Source organism: Limulus polyphemus, unplaced genomic scaffold (assembly GCF_000517525.1).
Source record: "Limulus polyphemus unplaced genomic scaffold, Limulus_polyphemus-2.1.2 Scaffold1697, whole genome shotgun sequence".
Lineage (NCBI taxonomy): Eukaryota > Metazoa > Arthropoda > Merostomata > Xiphosura > Limulidae > Limulus > Limulus polyphemus.
Window position 1 is genome coordinate 124,353 of NW_013667307.1, and position 21,190 is coordinate 145,542.

General features: G+C 32.3%; 1 protein-coding gene across 1 annotated transcript in view; it reads left to right on the plus strand.

Annotated features, from left to right (window-relative positions):
• Positions 1 to 21,190, plus strand: part of LOC111087062 — a 95,076-nt gene that overhangs the window by 65,724 nt on the left and 8,162 nt on the right. The window contains exon 3 of the mRNA XM_022392330.1: positions 4,949 to 5,023. Coding sequence (XP_022248038.1) covers positions 4,949 to 5,023 — 75 coding nt within the window. The remainder of the gene's footprint in view (positions 1 to 4,948; positions 5,024 to 21,190) is intronic.

Below are 21,190 nucleotides of genomic sequence, written 5' to 3' on the forward strand. Positions count from 1 at the left end.
TATAATAGATGTTTACATATTGTTTCACGAGTGTGTTGCCTTGCTTTAGACTCAACAAGCGTCTTAAGAGGATCAACATCAATTCCAACATGTCGGCTCCTGCAATCACAGTTTTTAAGGCAAAAGTCACCTGAACGAAACTTGCTGAACCATCGTTGACACTTACGAACGTTCAAAACATTTCCGTAAACTTCTTTGATATTCTTTGTGGCTACAGAGGCGTTGTTTCCCTTCTTGTATTCAAACAGCATTACATGTCGAATGTGTGTCTCGTCGTGTGCCATCACTATAAGGAATTAAAGTGTACTAAACTTTACACATTATATAATCTACACTAACGTGACGTTTAGGCGGTTCGTTTAACTGTTATACGTGATGTACGTTTTTTTGGGTGTCGTTAATGAAAGTATTCCAAAACGCTACATTAATTTTTTAACAACCTAATAGATGAATGGTTCTCTGAACTTAAGGTTAGACGAAAGATACTACAGGTGTTTTCTGGATCTGAATGAATGGTTATCTCAGATTCGGGTTAGGTGAAATATACTACAGGTGTATTCTGGATTTGAATGAATGGTTATATCAGATTCAGGTTAGGTGAACGATACTACAGCTGTTATCCTCACTTTGTTTAGAACATAACTTTCTGAAAGGAAAACGAATAAAGTAACTTGACACCTACCACATTCATCTATTATACTCTACTGTTTAAAGATTTTACGCAGAACTACAGGTCCTGATTAACAGATAACAGCTTACTACGGGTTACTCATCTCAACCTTAAGTTTTCATAGATTCGCAATTTAATATTTCCTTCGAGAATATTTCCCTTTGATTATGTATATACAAATGCACATATTACTAAATAAGCATTGAATATTAACCGATAGCGCAAGTGTCACACAAGATTTGTAGACTGTCACAAAGACACTATTTCAACACAATAATTTCAAATGCTAATCTTTTCTTTGTCAGTAGTTCTTGAAAATAATTCTGTGAGGTCTATGAGTAGGATATACAGAATAGCTTAATTAATCATCCCCAGTAAGGTGACCTTATGTTCATTAAGCAAAGCTCTTTCTAATTCGATGACGACGAACCCACTTTGAGACTAATAATGATTGGAGATGGCTTGAATGGGTAATGAAGAAAAACTTTAATATAAATTTTTCTTCATTACCCATTCAAGCCGTCTCCAACCATTATTAAAGCTCTTTCTATTTTAATGTCAGTGTAATATCGTTTTGTTAATTGTCTAAGTTTTACTCAGCTTTCATGTGTACCTTTCCCCATTGTTTTATAATATATATAGCTCGAGATTTGATATTATAGTCCATCTTGAGAATTAGTGATAGCACTCTAGCGCTACAAATTACAACCCTCCACAAACACAAACTACGTAATAATCATTTTTCGTAAGTTTGCACAAACAACTGGCTGCGAACTTTGGCCTGAAGGTTACCTTTTTTACCTATCTTACCTATTCACAAAGAACAACAAACATAGACCAAGTAATATCTTCTTACAGCCCACCAAAGTCAACATGAATATTTAAAATCACATAATTTTACACCTCGAAAGGTAATACCGAAAACAAGTAATAGCGGTAGCTGTTAGGTTGGACTTTTATTTAAATCATTGGGTTATCTTAACAACAAAAGTAAGCCTCTATTTTACAAGGCAAAAATTAATCTGAAATAACTACCATCATTAGTCTTAATTAGATCTTGTGACTCAAATTAACTCAGTAACTTAGACTGAGTTGGATTATGTGTACAGAGTCCAGTGACTCAGATTGAGTTTTATCATGCGTACAGAATTAAGTGACTCAAACTGAGTTGGATTATGTGTATAGAATCTAGTGAATCAGGCTGAGTTGGATCATGTGTATAGACTCCAGTGAATCAGACTGAGTTGGATCATGTGTGTAAAGTCCAGTGACTCAGATTAAATTGAATCATGCGTTCAGTGTCTCAGTGATTGTAGGATTTTATTTCACACAGTAAACAGATGATGCGTTGGAAGTCGTAAATCAAATTCACAACAATTCTTCGTACAAATCCACATTTAAAACGAACCTTTTTAAAATATGACATGGAAAGACATTCTATTTACGAAGTTAATAAAGTCAACGTTAACTGCGAAAATCATATTTCGTTGCTTTGATGTCATCTTGCGTGAGTTAGTCCTTTAAGTTACTTTCATTTTGATAGGTTGTGAGTCAGTCTTTTAAGTTACTTCCATTTTGATAGGTTGTTTTAAAAAGACTAATTCTACTTCCTGTCATTTCCCTCCAAGGAGAAGATTGTTTTATCATCCAAATATTTAGAGTAAAGGGTTTTTTGTAATATTAGGTCGTCAAGAAGTTAATGTCCCGTTTTGGAACACTTTCATTAACCCCCCCCCCCAAAAAAAAAACGTACATCACGAATAATAGTTAAACGAACCGCCTAAACGAGAAGTTAGTGTAATCTATATAATATGTAAAGTTTAGTACACTCTAATTGCTTATATTATTGGCACACGACGAGACACACACATTCGGCATGTAATGCAATTGAATACAATAAGGGAAACAACGCCTCTGTAGCCACAAAGAATATCAAAGAAGTTTATGGAAATGTTTTGATCATTCGTAAGTGTCAACGATGGTTCAGCAAGTTTCGTTCAGGTGACTTTAGCCTTAAAAACTGTGATGGCAGGAGCCGGCATGTAGGAATTGATATTGATGCTCTGAAGACGCTTGTTGAGTCTAACCCAAGGCAACATACTCGTGAAATGGCCCCGAAATTGCATGTCTCTCATGAAACAATATATAAACATGTAAGGAATATGGGAAACTCCATAAAGAAGGTGTTTGGATGCCAAACGAATTCTCCAATGATCATCGTTTCCAACATGTGAATGTTGCTTCGTCTCTTCTGGTGTGTAATGCGCGTGAACCATTTTTGGACAGAATTGGATTATCTATGCGAATATTAAACGCCAAAAACAATGGCTCAGTTCTAGACAAAGACCACTTCTGCCCCCAAAACCTGGACTCCGTTCACAGAAAGTGGTGTTTTGCAGTTGGTGGGACATCAAAGGAGTAATTCATCTCGAACTCCTCAATCCACAGCGAACTGTCAATGTAAAGATCTATAGTCAGCAACTGAAACGTTTAAATCAAGCCCTTCATCAGAAACGCCCTTCACTCGTCAATCGATCGAAAAGGTGTTCTTCTTTACCACGACAATGCACGTCCACATGTGGCACGTTTGACGCAACACAAGATTATGGAGTTGTCCCCCACCCACCATATTCTCCAGATATGGCACCATCAGATTACCATCTCTTTCATTCTCTGCAACATCATCTTAATTTTAAAACGTGTGTAAATGTGGAAAGTGTTAAAGAGGACATCGATATGTTTTTTGCTTCAAAGCCAAGTGATTGTAACATGGAAAAGCATCATCGATAAAAATGGAGACTATTTCATCTAATAAGTGTTTTGTTGTGATATATAAGTTGTTCGGGTTTTTTCATCTAAAAAAAAAGCGACATTAATTTCTTGACGATCTATTAGTTTGTATTATTTTAATCATATATTACCTGACCAGAGTTTGTTTGATATTGTCGGGAATATTACACATCATACGTAAACACGGTATGTTATGAAATCATTTTTCCACTGAATTCTTGGGTTTAAACTTATCTAATACAGTAACTTCAAATAATCGGTGAGCTGTTTTGAAACTTTCTTTATCTTGCGTTATACACTTATATATTTTTCATAACGGGCAAATTAAACGGAAATTAAAAACTGAAAGAAGAACACTTAGTTTAGCATCAAATTTTTTTACTGTAAGGACTTTACCTCCATAGTGTTATACATTTAAGGTAACTAAGCTGTCTAATTTGGCATTATTTTGTATGTAAATCATGCGATATAGAACTATAACTAATAACTAGTATGTTCTATCCAGAAAAGTTATAACAGCATAATATTGTGTTTATACAATAACATTATACAACATTATAAAATATACAACATTAATTTTTCTTAGTTCGTTCATATATAAAGAGAGTTAAGTAAAAACATGTTCGTTGTTAGTAACGTTAGGAAATAATCATTTTTGTGTTTAAAGCTGTGTTATTTAGTTACCACTATTATTCAGATGTGTAAAACAACAATCCAAAGTATAGATTCACAATCATTACCTGGAATGCCTGGGTGTTTGTTCGTCTTAGAATTGTTCGGAAAGCTACACAACGACTATTTTGTGATGACGGGGATCCCACTTGAAGTATATATATATATATAGCAGAGACGGCTGATATGTGTATTAAAACCTTTTATGCAAATCACAAAACAAGTAACAACGATTCGATATCTTTAGGTCATCATCGGGTTAAGAATAACGTTTCAAATCTAACAAACCTCAAATGATGAATAATTAAAGGAATTTTGATGGAACTTCCAGCTAAATTATCAAACACCTTTTTAGCTCAGCCCTGTGAGTTATCATAAGTTTAGTAGAAATTCCCAACAGTAGATATAAACCTAAAGTTAAGCTTAATATCTTCAAGTAATCACAAACATCGTGTCATGCAAGGTACACACGGCTAGAATTAATCTGTGAACAACTTTTTTACGAGATTTTTGTAACGTTTCATCAGTAATTGACCCCAAAATAATTCGCATTTTCACAAAAAAAAAACATGCAAAACATCTGAAGAAACGTTTCATCACAAACAATAATGCTTGCAACAAAAGTAACACTTTTAATAATAGAAAATGGCAAAGAACAAAATTTGCGATGAAATGAGCATAACTTTTTAAGTTTTTTGTGTGAGTTTAAGTTAGGCTTAATGTTTTACTTAACCTAAAGATATAATATTAATTTTAAACAAAAGTTACCATGGAGTACATACATTTACTTAAGATTCTTCATCATTCCCCTAACAGATCGGTGACCTCTGCCTCGATTGAAGCTTTACGTAACGGTACCTTACAGAATTATGGCTACTCCCTCGAAGATTTGTAAGTTTTAACTTTAAACTGTCATTACTAGAAGTAATAGAGAGTTTAATGTTTCTTTAAACTATTATTTCTAGAGATAGTAGTGAGTCTAATGTTTTTTAAATTGCAATTTCTAGAGATAATATAGAGTATAATGTTTCTTTAAAAGAGTCATTTCTAGAGATAATAAAGAGTATAATGTTTATTTAAGCTATCGTTCTTAGAGGTAACAGAGAGTTCAATGATTCTTTTAAACTGTCATTCCTAGAAGTAATAGAGATAATAATGTTTCTTGAAAATATCATTCCTAAAGGTAATAGAGAGTTTAATGTTTTTTAAACTATCATTCCTAGAGATAGTAGAATGTATAATGTTTCTTTAAACCGTCATTCTAAGAGGTAATAGAGAGTATTATGTTTCTTTAAACTCTCATTCTTAAAAATAGTAGAGAGTATAATGTTTCTTTAAACTGTCATTCCTAGAAGTAACAGAACATTTAATGTTTCTTTAAACTGCCATTCCTAGAGATAATAGGGAGTATAATGTTTCTTCAAACTGTCATTTCTAAAAGTAATAGATAGTACAATATTTCTTTAAACTATTGTTCCTAGAGATAGTAGAGTGTATAATGTTCCTTTTAAACTGTCATTCTAAGAGGTAATAAACAATTCAAAGTTTCTTTTAATTGCAAATTCCAGAGATAATATAGAGTATAATGTTCCTATAAACTGTCATGCCTAGATGTAAAAGAGAGTATAATGGTTCTTTAAACTATTAATATTAGAGATAATAAAGAGTATCATGTTTCTTTTAAAATGTCATTCTTAGAGGACATAGAGAATTCAATGTTTCTTTAAATTGCAATTCCCAGATATAATAGAGAGTGTAATGTTTCTTTAAACTGTCATACCTAGAAGTAATAGAGAGTATAATGTTTCTTTGAATTATCATTTCTAGAAGTAATAAAGAATATAATGTTTCTTGAAATTGTAATTCCCAGGGATAATAGAGAGTGTAATGTTTCTTTAAACTTTCATTCCTAGAGGTAATAAAGAGTATAATGTTTCCGTAATTTTTGATTTTTAGAAGTAATAGATTGTACAATATTTCTTTAAAACTATCATTCTTAGAGGTAATTGAGAATTCAATGTTTCTTTAAATTGTAATTCCCAGAGATAATAGTGAGTGTAATGTTTCTTTAAACTGTAATTCTAGAGATAATAGAGAATATAATGTTTCCTTAAACAATTATCCTCAGAGATAGTAGACAGTATAATGTTTCTTTAAACTGTCATTTCAAGAGATAAAAGAGAGTATAATGTTTCCTTAAACTATTATTCGTAGAGATAATAGAGAACAAATATTTCTTTAAACTGTCACTGCTAAAGGTAATAGATAGTTTAATGTTTCTTTAAACTGCCATTCCTAGAGGTAATAGATAGTTTAATGTTTCTTTAAACTGTCATTCCTAGAGATAGTAGAGAGTATAATTTTTCTTTAAACTATTAATCGTAGATATAATAGAGAGTATAATTTTTCTTTAAACTATTAATCGTAGAGATAAAAGAAAGTATAATTTTTCTTTAAACTATAAATCGTAGAGATAATAGAAAGTGTAATGTTTCTTTAAACTGTCACTCCTAAAGGTAATAGATAGTTTAATGTTTCTTTAAACTGCCATTCCTAGAGATAGTAGAGAGTATAATTTTTCTTTAAACTATTAATCGTAGAGATAATAGAGAGTATAATTTTTCTTTAAACTATAAATCGTAGAGGTAATAGAAAGTGTAATATTTCTTTAAACTTTTATTCTAAGAGATAATAAAGAGTATGATGTTCGTTTAAACTTTCACTCCTTCAGATAATAGAGAGTGTAATGTTTCTTTAAACTCTCATTCCTTGAGGTATTAGAAAATTTAGTGTTTCTTTAAATTACCATTCCTAGAGATAGTAGAGAGTATTATATTTCTTTTTGCTGCCATTCTTAGAGATAATAGGGAGTATAATGTTTTTTAAGTTATCATACTTAGAGATAATACAGAGTACAATGTTTCTTTAAATTGTCATTCTTAGAGGTTTTAGAAAATTTAATGTTTCTTTAATCTGTCATTCCTAGAGGTAATAGGGAATTTAATGTTTCTTTAAACTATCATCCCTAGAGGTAATAGAGAGTATAACGTTTCTATAAACTGTCATTCTTTGTGTTAATAGAGAGTCTAATGTTTTTTAGACTGTCATACTTAGAGATAATGGAGAGTTTAATGTTTCTTTAAATTGTCATTCCTAAAATAACACAGTGTATAATGTTTCCTTAAAGTATCATTCCTAGAAGTAATAAAGAATATAATGTTTCTTTAAACTGCCATTCCCATAGATAATAGAGAATATAATGTTTCCTTAAACTGTCATTTCTAGAGATAACAGGGAATATAATGTTTCCTTAAACTGTTATTCTTAGAGATAATAAAGAGTATAATGTTTTCTAAACTGTCATTCCAAAAGATAAGAAAGAGTATAATGTTGCTTTAAATTGTCATTCTTAGAAGTAATAGATAGTATAATGTTGCTTTAAACTATCATTCCTAGAGATAATAGAGAGTATAATGTTTCGTCAACCTATCATTTCTAGAGAAAGTAGAGAGTAACATGTTTCTTGAATCTGTCATTTCTAGAGATGGTAGACAGTATAATGTTTCTTTAAACTATCATTCCTAGAGATAAAAGAGAGTATAATGTTTCTATAAACTGCCATTCCTTCAAGTATTAGAAAGTTTAGTGTTTCTTTAAACTCTTATTCTAATAGATTATAGAGAGTATAATGTTTTTTTCAACTTTCATTTCTACAGATAATAGAGAGTGTAATGTTTCTATAAACTGTCATTCTTTGTGTTAATAGAGAGTTTAATGTTTCTTTAAACTGTCATTTCTAGATATAATACAGAATATAATGTTGCTTTAAACTATCATTCTTAGAGGTTATAGAAAATTTAATGTTTCTTTAATCTGTCATTCCTAGAGGTAATAGAAAGGTTAATGTTTCTTTAAACTAGCATTTATAGAGGTAATGAATGATTTTATGTTCAGTGAAGAACCCATTCTAGAAATCAGTTAATTAAGATATAAAAACAGCTACTTTTACAGTAGACAACTTCTGGTTTTAATCATTTCAACGTTGTAATTATTAAAATCAAAACTTCTTCCTGTAAAAGTTGCCATTATTGTATTTTTTTAATTGATAGTGAGTTTGTAGATTACTTTATTAACACAGATAAGTGTATGGAAGAATGAATTGTTTAGCCAATCATCCATACATGGCTCATGAAAAATAGAGGATAGAAATATTGAGATTAAATATTTGTTTTACAAACCAAACCCCCTTTATAACGAGTTGTTGTTCACAAATAATGACAGAAGGTATTCTCATATATAGAACTAAATTACTTGTATAATGAACATCACACACGTGTGTATTTATTCGCATATACATAGGCCTTACAGATTTTCACGGTGTTAAATATTTGAAACCAAACTTCCTAGCGACTGAGAACCAAATCCGAGCAAGCTTTTATCGGGATTTAAATTTGAACAAGCTTTGTTAAGAGCTCAATGTGAGTCCAACGAACCAAGTACATTAACAGTCATGGAGACAAGACTTGAATGCATTAATAATAAATTTAATTAGCTCTTATAGCCAAGAGTAAAACCATAATTTCCTTTGAGAGATAGTTTTTAAGCTCCTGTTCGTTCATTCATTTTGTGTTTGTTTGTCATGTATTATATAACTCTTTGCTGAACGATCTCCTATTCTAGCTAAATTTGTTCCCTCTGCTCAGGCCCTAAACACAAAACTGTCTAAATCAGTCTTGTCATACAGTTTCAAGTATTGAGTTTCCTTGATATTTAGGATAAAGCACGTTGGTTTAGAGCTTATTAATCTAAACACGCAAAGCTTTGAATTATTTATATCAACTAAGATGGGAATAAAGGTTTTGTGTTGTGCAATAGCACTAAAAACATCGTTTTGAAATTTATCAAGTAAATTACTTGTTAAATAAAAGTGATACGCCTAATAAATAAGCTAGTTTTAGGTTTGAAAATTCAAATAATGGTACTGAACGGTTTGACTACATAACGTTTTTCATGTCAGGACCGTGTCTAATCGAATTTCAGGATTTTATCATCTTATTAAACATTTTAATACCAAACAAACCAAGTGATTGGCTACTGTATTTTTTTATGTTTCCTGGAAAGACGTAAAATAGAATCGGTTTACGTTTAGTTGAAAGTCTTTTTAATGTTCTTACTTTCCCTTTGAAAAATAGCTTGAGTTATAATTACAGGTCTATGTTGTTCATTCAAGCTGACAGTAACTATAATTGTAATAGCTATATAATAATTGAGGAGAAACTATTGGTGCAACTGTAGCTACTTCCTCCGTCGATCAACTTTTATCTGATAGCAATGATTATACATCATTGCCAGACACAGAAATTATGATTATAAGACATTTTTGATAATAACGGCGAAGTAATCGTCTTCGAAACGTTAAATTGTATTTTGACATCGGCTTCGAAGACTACGTTTAATTCTCAGATTACCGATGTTTTACAATTTTCACTACGTGTGAGGTTCAAAGGGACTCCGTACACTAATACGTAAGAGAGTACACTATTTATAGTTTCTCGATACTTTTCTTTTTATATATTGATGTTTATTTTACGACACATTAATATTCAACATTATAAACCTTTAAGATTGGAATTAAAAGTTTTAATATCGGACACTATACCAAAGGCGTACCGATAAACTAAGAATATCGTCTTTAACTATCACAACTGTCACATAATCTCTTGGAATGATCCTTATACATACAATTTTGGTATTTTCACATCTGTCCCTGCATTGTTGGTTCATTTCTCGCTGGCAGAACTTCAAAAAAAGGAAACTTTCAGATTTCGCAAGCTAATGTCAGATTTTGTTGTACATGGTCACCATCTTTTAGATTTTGTTGTATATATATGGTCACCGTCTTTTAGAATCTGTTTTATATACATGGTCGCCATCTTTTAGATTTTGTTGTATATACATGGTAACCATCTTTTAGATTTTGTTGAACTACTTCTAGAACCTGTCCCCCGAGAGGTAAATCTACGGACTTACCACGGTTAAAATCCAGGATTCAATTTTCCGCGGTGGACTCGGCAGATAGTTCAATGTGGCTTTGGTTTAAAACAAACAAACAAATCCTAGCACCTGCTGCGTTCTTTGGTTTATGAACAACAACTAGAAGCAACTACATCCCACCAAAGTGTGTTGAACGGCATTAGAATTTTCCTTTTAATACGGCTTATCATTTCTGTGTTTTGTTAGTTTGTTTTTAAGCAGCGCAAAACTACATAATGGATCACCTGCGCCATGCCCACCGCAGATTTAAAGTCCCGAGTTTTGCTGTAAACCTTCAAGCTTACCATTGAGTCATCTGGGGATTTCTTATTCCTTATTTGTCCGTTTCAGTATTTCCTCCACAGTGCCCTTCTTCATAAATAGATTGAACAGGGATAATGCTATGTCAATAGTTATTATGCTTACTTAGTTGCTTCTTTGCGAACAGTTGTAGATTATGTCTTTCCAGTTGCCTGCTCTCTTTTGTTCTAAACTATTCCACTTCATTTTATTTTATGACAAATACGTTTTCAGTTCTTCATCAGTATCATCGTGACATGTATTACTAGTATTTACATTAAAAAGTGAATGATATTTTTCCCTATCACCAAACTGTACTAATCATTATTAAGCTCATATTCATCTATAGAATCGTCAATAATATTTTTAGCTATTGTAAGTTTGGCTCTGAAACTCTTTTTACTCAGAGCAAATTTGTTAGAGAAAAGAATCAGAAGAAAACTAAAATTGTAATGGATTTCACATTAGAACTACCAGCGTTTTGTACATGCAAAAATAACTCAATATGATAAATTATAAAATAAATCTTTCCCTGATATAATAGATTACTACATATTACATCCTATTTCATTATTCAATATTCATTTACTGCCGTATTTTTGCCTGTTACAACTTTCAGTGTAAAGAAATTACAAAAAAATTAGGTATCTCATTATTTTTCTCTGTAAAATAACAAAGGAGGTCCATAAGAACTTTAGCAGTAATGAGTGGGATTAATTGTTTTGTTTTTCCTGACTTATGTTTTACTAGGGACCTGTAATTAATAAAATAATGGTCCATTAGTGCCTTCACGCATAAATGGTTTTCTAAAAAGTGCTTAAAAACAAGAATATATATAGCCTTCTCCCCTCGGAAATACTAGGGTTAAGCAGGCCAAGGAAATAAATGTTTATTAAATTTATATCCGACGATTTTACAGGTATGTGACCAAATGGGATTGCTATGATTTCAATTTGTTCGGCCACCTTTGTTATGAAAATAGTGGTTAATTTTGAAATGTGTTTAACTTATGTGAACTTAAGGCTTGTGAGCCTTAAACCAACTTCGTATCCTTGTTTATTATTTTGACAGAGATACCACAAATATGGTCTACTTCATTGCAGTGAAAGTTTTGGGTCGAGGGGTCTCTTTTATGAGTACAGCATTAGCTTTGTTGTCTAGGGCGTAACTTCGGATTGGTTTATGAATTTGTTTTCAGAGCCCATTGTTATCCTAACTATTTGCTATGCGAGTTTTTTGCATCTTTGAAGAGCAATGAGAGAGAGAGAGGATTAATTTTTATTTATTCAACGAATGATCACTTGATTTTCCAATAAAAACGTTTATAGGAATACCGACATATTGTTCTGTTACACAGGCCCCTTAGTGGCACAGTGGTATGTCTGCGGACTTACAACGCTGGAATCCGGATTTCGATACCCGTGGTGGGCCGAGCACAGATAGCCCATTGTGTAGCTTTATGCTTAATTACAAACAAACAAACTGATACACAGCTCCCTCTAGCCTTAAGTGAAGACAAATCATCAAATGCTAACTTTGAAATCAAGGAAACACTGTGTATCACTATTAAAATATGTTTAAGATAACGCTCCAAAAACAGTTATATTCTCTGTAAAATCTCTATTTTGGAGGCAAACAAGTGAAAAAATAAATAAATGAAGCCTAAGACCAAAACAAATTTTATGTTTATGAACTTTTTATTAATATTAATTTTGTCATAAATATAAAAAGTTACAAATATTATAAGTTCCGCAGTACAATATTTAAACATGCTTTCGAGAGAATCACAGATGTTGAATAGACATAGAACAACCTGTTCTCAGCAGTAGCTTAATTAACATGCTGACTACCTCTAATCAACATAGTAAGATCGTTAAGTTGTTAATGTCTACTAAATTGAAATTACATGTTAGTGAGTCGCGTGAAGTGTTCATCAATGTGTATCAGTCTCAAGATCGCTTGAAACAGAATCAATGATTCTATGTTGATATTTTTGCTAGAGCTTTTCTATACAAGGGATGTATAAGTTTGGTCGATATTGGTTACAGTTTTTTTTAAAGTTTGTTTGAAAATAACTTTGGAAAAAATCGAAATACCTTCTCCTATGAAGTGTTTGATTTATTAATTAAAAGAGACAGATATTTCTAAAACATATCAGAAGCTGTTTTATATTGTGGAATAAATAGATATTGTCGTTAAGAGCCTAAGCTCTCTAAGCCTTTAGATAATAGCAAATATTGTATAAAGGAAGAAAATATTAGATGCTAACAAATGTCAGCCTAAAAAATAGATATTAAACAATAGTAAATTTCAATAAAAAAGGAAAAAAGCATTAGACAAAAATCTAAGTACATTCCAAAAATAACAGTTGTTCCAGAAAAATAAGAAGGGAACTGGAGATTAGTAGATGATCTATAAAAAACCGTGGATTATGTAATACAAGGTTCTAGTGGCTCAGCAGTAAGTGGCTTACGACGCTAAAATTTGGGTTTCGCTACCCGTGATGGGTAGGGCAGAGACTGCCTCTTGTATAGCTTTTTACTTAATAACAACCAAACCAAATCAGTTTATAAATGAAGGGAGACATTACGCATATCACATATTATAATAAAAAGAAAATGGTTAGAAAAAAAGGAAAATAAAAACATAACGCATATCAAATACCTACTAAAGAGAAGAAACGAATTAGAAAATAATTTAATTAAAAGAGAGGAAGATGCTATGCATATCAAATATTTAATAAAGATGAGAAAGGAATTAACAAAAAGTGTTTGTTTGATTGATTTTTGAACATTTTCGCGCAAAGATTCAAAATGACTCTTTGCACGTAGCCGTCCATAGTTTTGATCTGATAGACTAGAGGGTCGGAAGCTAGTAAACAAGAACCACCGATAACTTATGAGTTACGTTGGTCTGGCAGGTTAGTAGGATTTAATCGTCACATTTTTAGAGTACTCGCAGCGCCAAAGTGCAAAACTTAAAAAAAGGAAAAGAAAGGAGACTTTACCAAATATTTAATAAAGGATTAATTAAAGGAAGGAAAGATTGGATGCTAACATAGACTATATAGTATGTAGGAAGTTATTGGACATTAATAGAAATTCTTTAAAGATAAGAAAGTTGTGAGATAGTAACAACGATTAAATAAATACTCTGTACGTGGAAGTATGGTGCTTTGACTGCTCAACTCAATCACCACCAATACAGAGTTGAGTACATTATAACGATATGTATTATGTAAATTAGCAAGTCACGTGACAAAAATAGCGGTTATAACGTTGCTACAAAACGAAACGTATTAGAACTACATTTTGAAATTGTTTATCATTTCATACGTAGTGTGATGCCACCGAAAATTGATCTCTTTTAGGAAGAGTATGTAAAAGCCCTTTTAGACGCAAAACACTCATACAATCAAATAATAAATATGTGTTCAGATTAGTGATTTACAATTTCAAACATTTGGATATCCCTTGTACTTAATGGCATTTAGAAATAATGGAATATAAATCTGTTTTGGGAACCAGGACCATCTAGGAAGAGACCTGCAACAAATTTTACCCCAGCCGTGGTAAGCAAAGTGCGAAGTTTTGTAACAGGAGAGAATCCACGAATCCAAAGGTCTACTGCATAGGCCGCCCATGGGCTACAGGCAACAATATACAACGTTATCAAGAAGGATCTCCATCTAGAAAAGCGATACAATTCACGTGTACACATGCTACTTCCACGACATATCCGTTGAACTGTCACATACATCAAGCAGCTGGAGAATGAAACTGGTATTCACGCTATTCCATACGAAGACATACTGTTCAAGTTGCCGGATGCAGCGTCTATGGATTTCTGTGCGATTGGACTGTTGAAGCTGATGTTTGTAAACCGTCGTTCTCATACACACAGATTATGGAAAGCTGTATGGATGATGGATGTGCTTTTGAATATTACAGCCTTAAGACGGGGCCCTTTGCATTGGAAACTATGCTGGAGGGCTATTATCCAGAAGCACGGTTGTCAGATAGAACATGATCGGACGTGGTGATATAGACTATAACAAAGTGGTGAGGCTCCAAAATCGGTTTAATACAACGTACTCAATCTTTTATCGTTTGGTCTGATAATTCAGAACACAATAACAAGTCTTTTGAAAACTCTATTTTATGAGTAAATGTGCTTTATCGCGAATGAAAAGCAACTATAGGAAATGCACATTATTTCCTATAGAACAGTATCAGTGTGTATGATATGAAGTGGTCGTTACCGAATAATAGGCACTACTGAAAGAACACGAGTCAGTGTCTAGTCCGCTTTATCCTGTTAGTAAATGTTTTACGAAACGGTAGATTGATACATAGTAATTGATGAATGAAGACTGTTATAGCAGGTGTTGTCCTTGTAAAAGGATTAAGCAACGAATGTGATGTTTTAGTTGCAGTGCAGAATATGGTAACTGCTATTGCTGAGAAGATTTTCTACGAGTGCGTAGAAGACAAGAATAACCGGCTCCATCATGATCTTACCTTATACCTTACTTCTTCTATGCAGAGGACATACAGAGATGCTCAGCACATAAGGCTTTAAGCATCTCTATTTTTCTTTACTTGTAAATTATTTATTTGTTTTTAGAGTCACATTGGGCTATCTACCGTAACAATGCAGGGGATCGAACCCCGGATTTTGGCGTTGAAAATCCGTAGACTTACCACCACCCCGCCGGAGACTACTTATGAACAAATGCATAAAGAATTAGCAGTTTTTACTTGTTTGTTTTATAATTTCGCGCAAAGAAACACAGTGGCTATCTGTTCATAGCCGCCCATAATTCCTCTCTAATATACTAGAAGGAAGATAGTCAATCTAAAGCATCCCCTGCCAACTCTTGGACTATTATTGTCTAATATAATAGTGTGATATTACCACTTTTATAGGGCACCTACGAACCCAAAGTGTGTAACGCGTTTCTGCAATTAACTGTTTTAAGGCCAGATTATGTTATTCTGATATTCGAAGTTAATAAAAAAATATAGTTCTGAGAAGACGTTGTTGATGGTAAATGTTTCGGCTATTACAATAATTCATTGGGAATCTTGTGTTCGAATTTAAACACTAATAAATATTATTTTTCACATTGTAAAAGTTGTTAGGTTTTACTGACTTTATTCTAATGTTTTATTAATATTTCATTTTTCCTGTCATAAAATGTATTTCTATACACTGTTGTTGTCGACTGTTGTATGCCTTTAAAATTTACAATATGAATATTAATTGCTTACCTTCACTTTTATATTTTTATATTATATAAAAACTTCATTTGTTTTTCCCATGGCGATTACCAGGGTATTGTATATAAATTATTTAGAATTATAACTAGCTTTAAGTAAAAATCCTCAACAAATAAATAAACTGGACTATGGTCCGTATTTAATAAACATTATTCACGGCAGAAACATCAACTAAAAATAACCATATGGTGAACGACTAAATCTAAGCGATTCGAGGTCTTGATGTTACGGTATAGCTGAGAATTTGTTTTATAGCTAAACCACATTGGGATGTCTGCTGTGGAGACCACGGGGAATCGAATCCCAGATTTTAACGTTGTAAGCTCATAAACTTACCACTGTCCCACTGGGGGAAATTGCTGCGAAGCTAGTCAGAGAGTGTGATTACTATTTTCACTGTGAGAAAATACTTAAAACAAGAATTTAGCTCCAATTACAAACAGTGATGTCTGATTCTGTTGGTTTGTTATTAAGCACTAGGGGTATCTGTCCTCTACCCACAGAATTACTATTGGGGGTTCACATAGACCGTATTACTTCTTTCAACTCATTTTTCTGAATTATTCATACACCAGATTTCTTGTGGACCCACGTCTTTGTTGGTTACAGTGTCCGTACTAACATATAATAGGATGACCATATATCGCCGATTTTCTGGGATATCCCCCGAATGAATAAGTCTTGTTCGCAGGAGAAAAATGCCCCGAATCGAAAAATAAACAAATCGCTCCAAAATACTCTTACATTTCAATTTTTGTATTCATTGTGCAGTCTGTGACAATAATATTAACCACAGTTTTTTTTTATTAATAGTATTAGCTTAGGTAAAGATAGCAATGTCAGATGACGACACTGCTGCAGTCACCATAGCTACAACTGTTAATATGTCACTGAACGTTTCCAGTTCTTTTTTTCAGAATAATAAAACCCTAACACAGATAAACTTATCACACAAATACAACTGATACTATTACAACAAGCTTCTCTAATAGTACCTACATATGGTATTATGGTGAGTACTTCATAAAAATGTTCCCGAGTTTGTTTTACAAGATATGGTCATATTAACATATGAATCATTCAAGAATGTGCACAACAATTCCATAAACATTTAATCAATCTCACTAGTTACTGCTTGGGTCCCCTTTACCATTTACATAAAAAATGTATTTCTTCACCCAATTTTTAGGACCACTTCTTTAGACTGAGTATCGTAGCGTAAGACTATACTCAATATGATGCAATACATGATGGACCCAACCAGTAGTAAACAGAATAAAATTAAGTCTCGATCATTTGAGGATAAAAATATTTATCTCAGCATTTGTGGAAATTCTCAAAGCTTTATGTAATATTTGTCTCAGCATTTGTGGAAATTCTCAAAGCGTTATGTAATATTTGTCTCAGCATTTGTGGAAATTCTCAAAGCGTTATGTAATATTTGTCTCAGCATTTGTGGAAATTCTCAAAGCGTTATGTAATATTTGTCTCAGCATTTGAGGAAATTCTCAAAGCGTTATGTAATATTTGTCTCAGCATTTGTGGAAATTCTCAAAGCGTTATGTAATATTTGTCTCAGCATTTGTGGAAATTCTCAAAGCGTTATGCAATATTTTTACAGAATGTAGCTGATTCATATAACGTTCATTTGCTAATTCCTTATACTTAAATATATAAATCACACATCTTGAAGAACATTGATAAAGCTCAGAGCACGTGTAATGAATTAAACAAAAAATATAATTAGTTTAGACGGTTGTAGGATAAAAAAGAAAAAACACCCCCGAGCAGATTCCACTCGTTTCTTGCTTATCTGTTTGCTGACCTTACGGCAATAGAGTCTTCCTGGAAAATATCCTTTGATCTATGGCTAACTTAGCTCGTTCCGCGTTTCGAAGACACTAGGGGAGCTACTATGATGTTAGGTAGATAGATGGATGAATTGGTAGATGTACAAATATTTCATTTTTACTGTTCTCACTGTTGTATACTTAGCGTGTAGGGAGGAGTTTTGTTCAATATACTTTACGTTCACCAGATTTATTTTGACCAAGCGTTAAATAATACCTGCATGTTACTTATCACTAACATTTAATTTTTCTTGGTATTATATACTTAAGGATGAAATCGATCAATCTTAATGGATGGCAGAACAAATAGGAAATGACACCTTTCATGAATAAATTTCTCTCTTTCTGATCTACTGTAGTTTTAGCAATTTCATTTCATTGAAAACATTACCTTTTTTTTTTGCACTAACGTTTCTATGTTATCATGATATTTATTCCAAGCTAACTAAAGTACATGTACTCCAAGATTCACAAAGACGATTACGTTTAGAGGAAGCGATAACCTCGTGGATAGTATATAATATTTTAATAATGTCATTGTCATTAAAGATCAATTTTCAATAATTCACCAAAACAAGCGTCAAGATTAGAGAAGTTTAGAATAAATGAAAAAGTATCATATTGGAGAGGTAGAGAAAGGCTCCCAGTGGCATAGCGGTATGTCTACGGATTTGCAACGCTAGAATCCGGGTTTCGATACCCGTGGTGGGCAGAGCACAGATAGCCCATTGTGTAGCTTTATGCTTGATTACAAAAACAAACAAACAAGGTAGAGAGAGAGGGTTTGACGCCATGACGCCCATTGAAACCCTGACAGAAATTTAGTCTGAAATTTATTTCAGTTATAACCGTTTCCATTTATAGTTTTCGATATAATTTGCTTTTCATTAGTTTATGTATGCATATTAATTCTCTCAAATGTTGAAAAGTTTTAATAAAAATTTTTATTTCTTTTAGTTATTTTATTATTTTTTCGTTAGCTATTTTGTTTCAGGTGTTTGCGCAAAGCTAAAAAAAAAAAGGTTATTTGCATATAGCCCCTTTAAACTCATAGACGAGAGGGAAAGTAACAGGGTTAACAACAACCACCGTCAACGCTGATCGATTAGTGAGGTTTGACGGCTATTTTTATAGCGCATCCAAGTACGGAGTCCGTTTATGCAACAACGGGTTGCTAAACAACAATCACTGAATTCCTTCTTTTGGACAATAGCTCTTTACTTAATAATTATAAAACACTATAAAAAGGCCTAAAATGTAATAAACCTAATTCAAAAGGATGTAATATTATACAACTTCTCTCCCCTCCCCTTGTTTATTTTGCATTATAAGGTGTATAGACTAGTGGAACGTTAGATGTTGTTATATATATTTTTTATTCCATTTCATTATTTTTAAGCGTTTCACTATCAGACGTACCTGAGTAATTCATAAAATATAATTTTGTAGCATTTAGATACAAACGTACTCTTTCACTCAAATCATATCTATATATGTGTGTGTATGATGCGCACAATCATGATGGAGAAATGAACTACAGACAACAACAGAATCTGATGTGGTGGGTGTATTATCTTCCAAAATATGACACACACAAGGGTAGAACTACCCCGCATACTGCCTTCTCAGTTAACATTCTTCTTGGTATTTACATGTGTTAAAGTTTAACATTATGAGCAAATATGTGTGTTCCACCCCCTAACGTTCCACATCTAAGCCAGTTGTGGGAAGTTAGTATATCGTCTAGTGATTTTGGATTAAGATTTGCTACGCCTACTTGTAACACTAAACAACAAAATGTAATGGCATACTTTATTTTTTTCTAAGGCTCTATAATAAAAATGAATGAATGAATACAATACGAAATTAGCTATTATGAAATTAATCCCAAAGTTTGACATTCATCTACTCAGTAAAATTAGCCAAAGCAGGAAAAGTTGCAGTATAATTAAACTTTTGGTCATAAAAAATTACTTTTCTTTTCATGACTGCTAAAAATATTCAGGTTTTTCTTTAAAATCAGAACCTAGTTAATATGTGAAATTAAAAACGCAATGTTCTTCATTCATTTATGGAAAGAAAAATAATAATAATAAATATACGTTTTATGGAGTTTCTTAGCGTGTGCGTTTAGCGTTGTTTTTAAGTTTCACGCAAAGCTACTCGCGATTTATCTGCGCTAGCCGTCCCGAATTTTGAAGTGATAAACTAGAAGGAAGGCAATTATTAGTCAACACCACCTAGCGTCAACTCTTAGGCTGATCTTTATCAACAAATAGTTGGATTGACTGTCACATTATAACGGCCTCACAGCTGAAAGGGTGGGCACGTTCAGGAATGGAATACGAACCCGCAACCCTCAGATTGCGAATCGAGCGCCCTAACCACAAAGCTAAGCTAGGCTATTTACTGTTGTTGTTTTACTTGTGGTAAGGTTAACACTTTTTTCTGGATAAACAGCAGTTTCAGATTAACAAAGATATTTTTGTAATCCAATAATGTAACAATTTTTAGTTTTTTGTAGCAGAATGAAGTTATAAAATATTTAATGTAATGAAGTATAAATTTGACATTATGTAATACAACATTCGTAGGCTATTACTTCACAATTACAATATAATTAATCAATAATCAATGATAATCTGAGTTTGTGTATGTGAGAATTTGCTTGTACAACTCCTAAAGCAATTTATACTTTTGAGGAAAATTATTGAAATGTAGAGAAAGAAAATATTCTAAATCAAAAATACCTTATTTTGTATTTGATTGCAATTAAAAATTAAATAAAGGTCATAATTTTCATTTTTGGCGATAATCTTAATATTTATGGCTCTGAGTAATGTTCCATTAAAGTAAAATACAAAGTTAAATAATTATCCAATTTCCAATATTTTTTCACTTATTGAAAATAAAACATTGTGCAGTATACTAACCTCAGGGCTTCTCTAAAGTAGTTAGTTGAAATACATATTCAACAAACCTAAAATTAATTTCATCTAACGTTATCTCTAAGTTTTAATCAGTTGTGTCACATCAAGAAGCATTGTATTGTCATATCCCAGCTAATTATTTCGAATCATATCTAAGTTTGGATATGCTTTGAAGCCCTTTCGAACTAAAAACAGTTCGATTTATACCAGATGTTTAGTAAGCAAATTTGTTTGAAAATAATTTGTTCATTAACTGTTTCATCTACACTGTAAATATATTTGACATTACAGTATTAATTTAGATTACGTTTATTGTTAGTGTACTTTTCAAGAGGCTCTTTAAAGGTGACTAATATCGTTTAATGACTTTTGAATGAAGCCCACATCCAGACGAATAAATGTTAAAAGTAACACTTTTTTTCTGTTCTATGGTCATCTCGAAATGAGAAAGCACTGTAAAATGATTAGAAACTAGACCACTGTGACCCGTTGGGTCAACCACAATTCAGAGGTTATGAAGAATTCAAGCTAATTTTAATATTGCACCGAAATGAATGCTTATTTTGAGATAATTTAATTAAATATTTCAATCCATTCATGTTATTCATAATTCAACAAAAGATATTTGATTGTTGATCGGAAGTAAAAGAAAAGACCATCTCA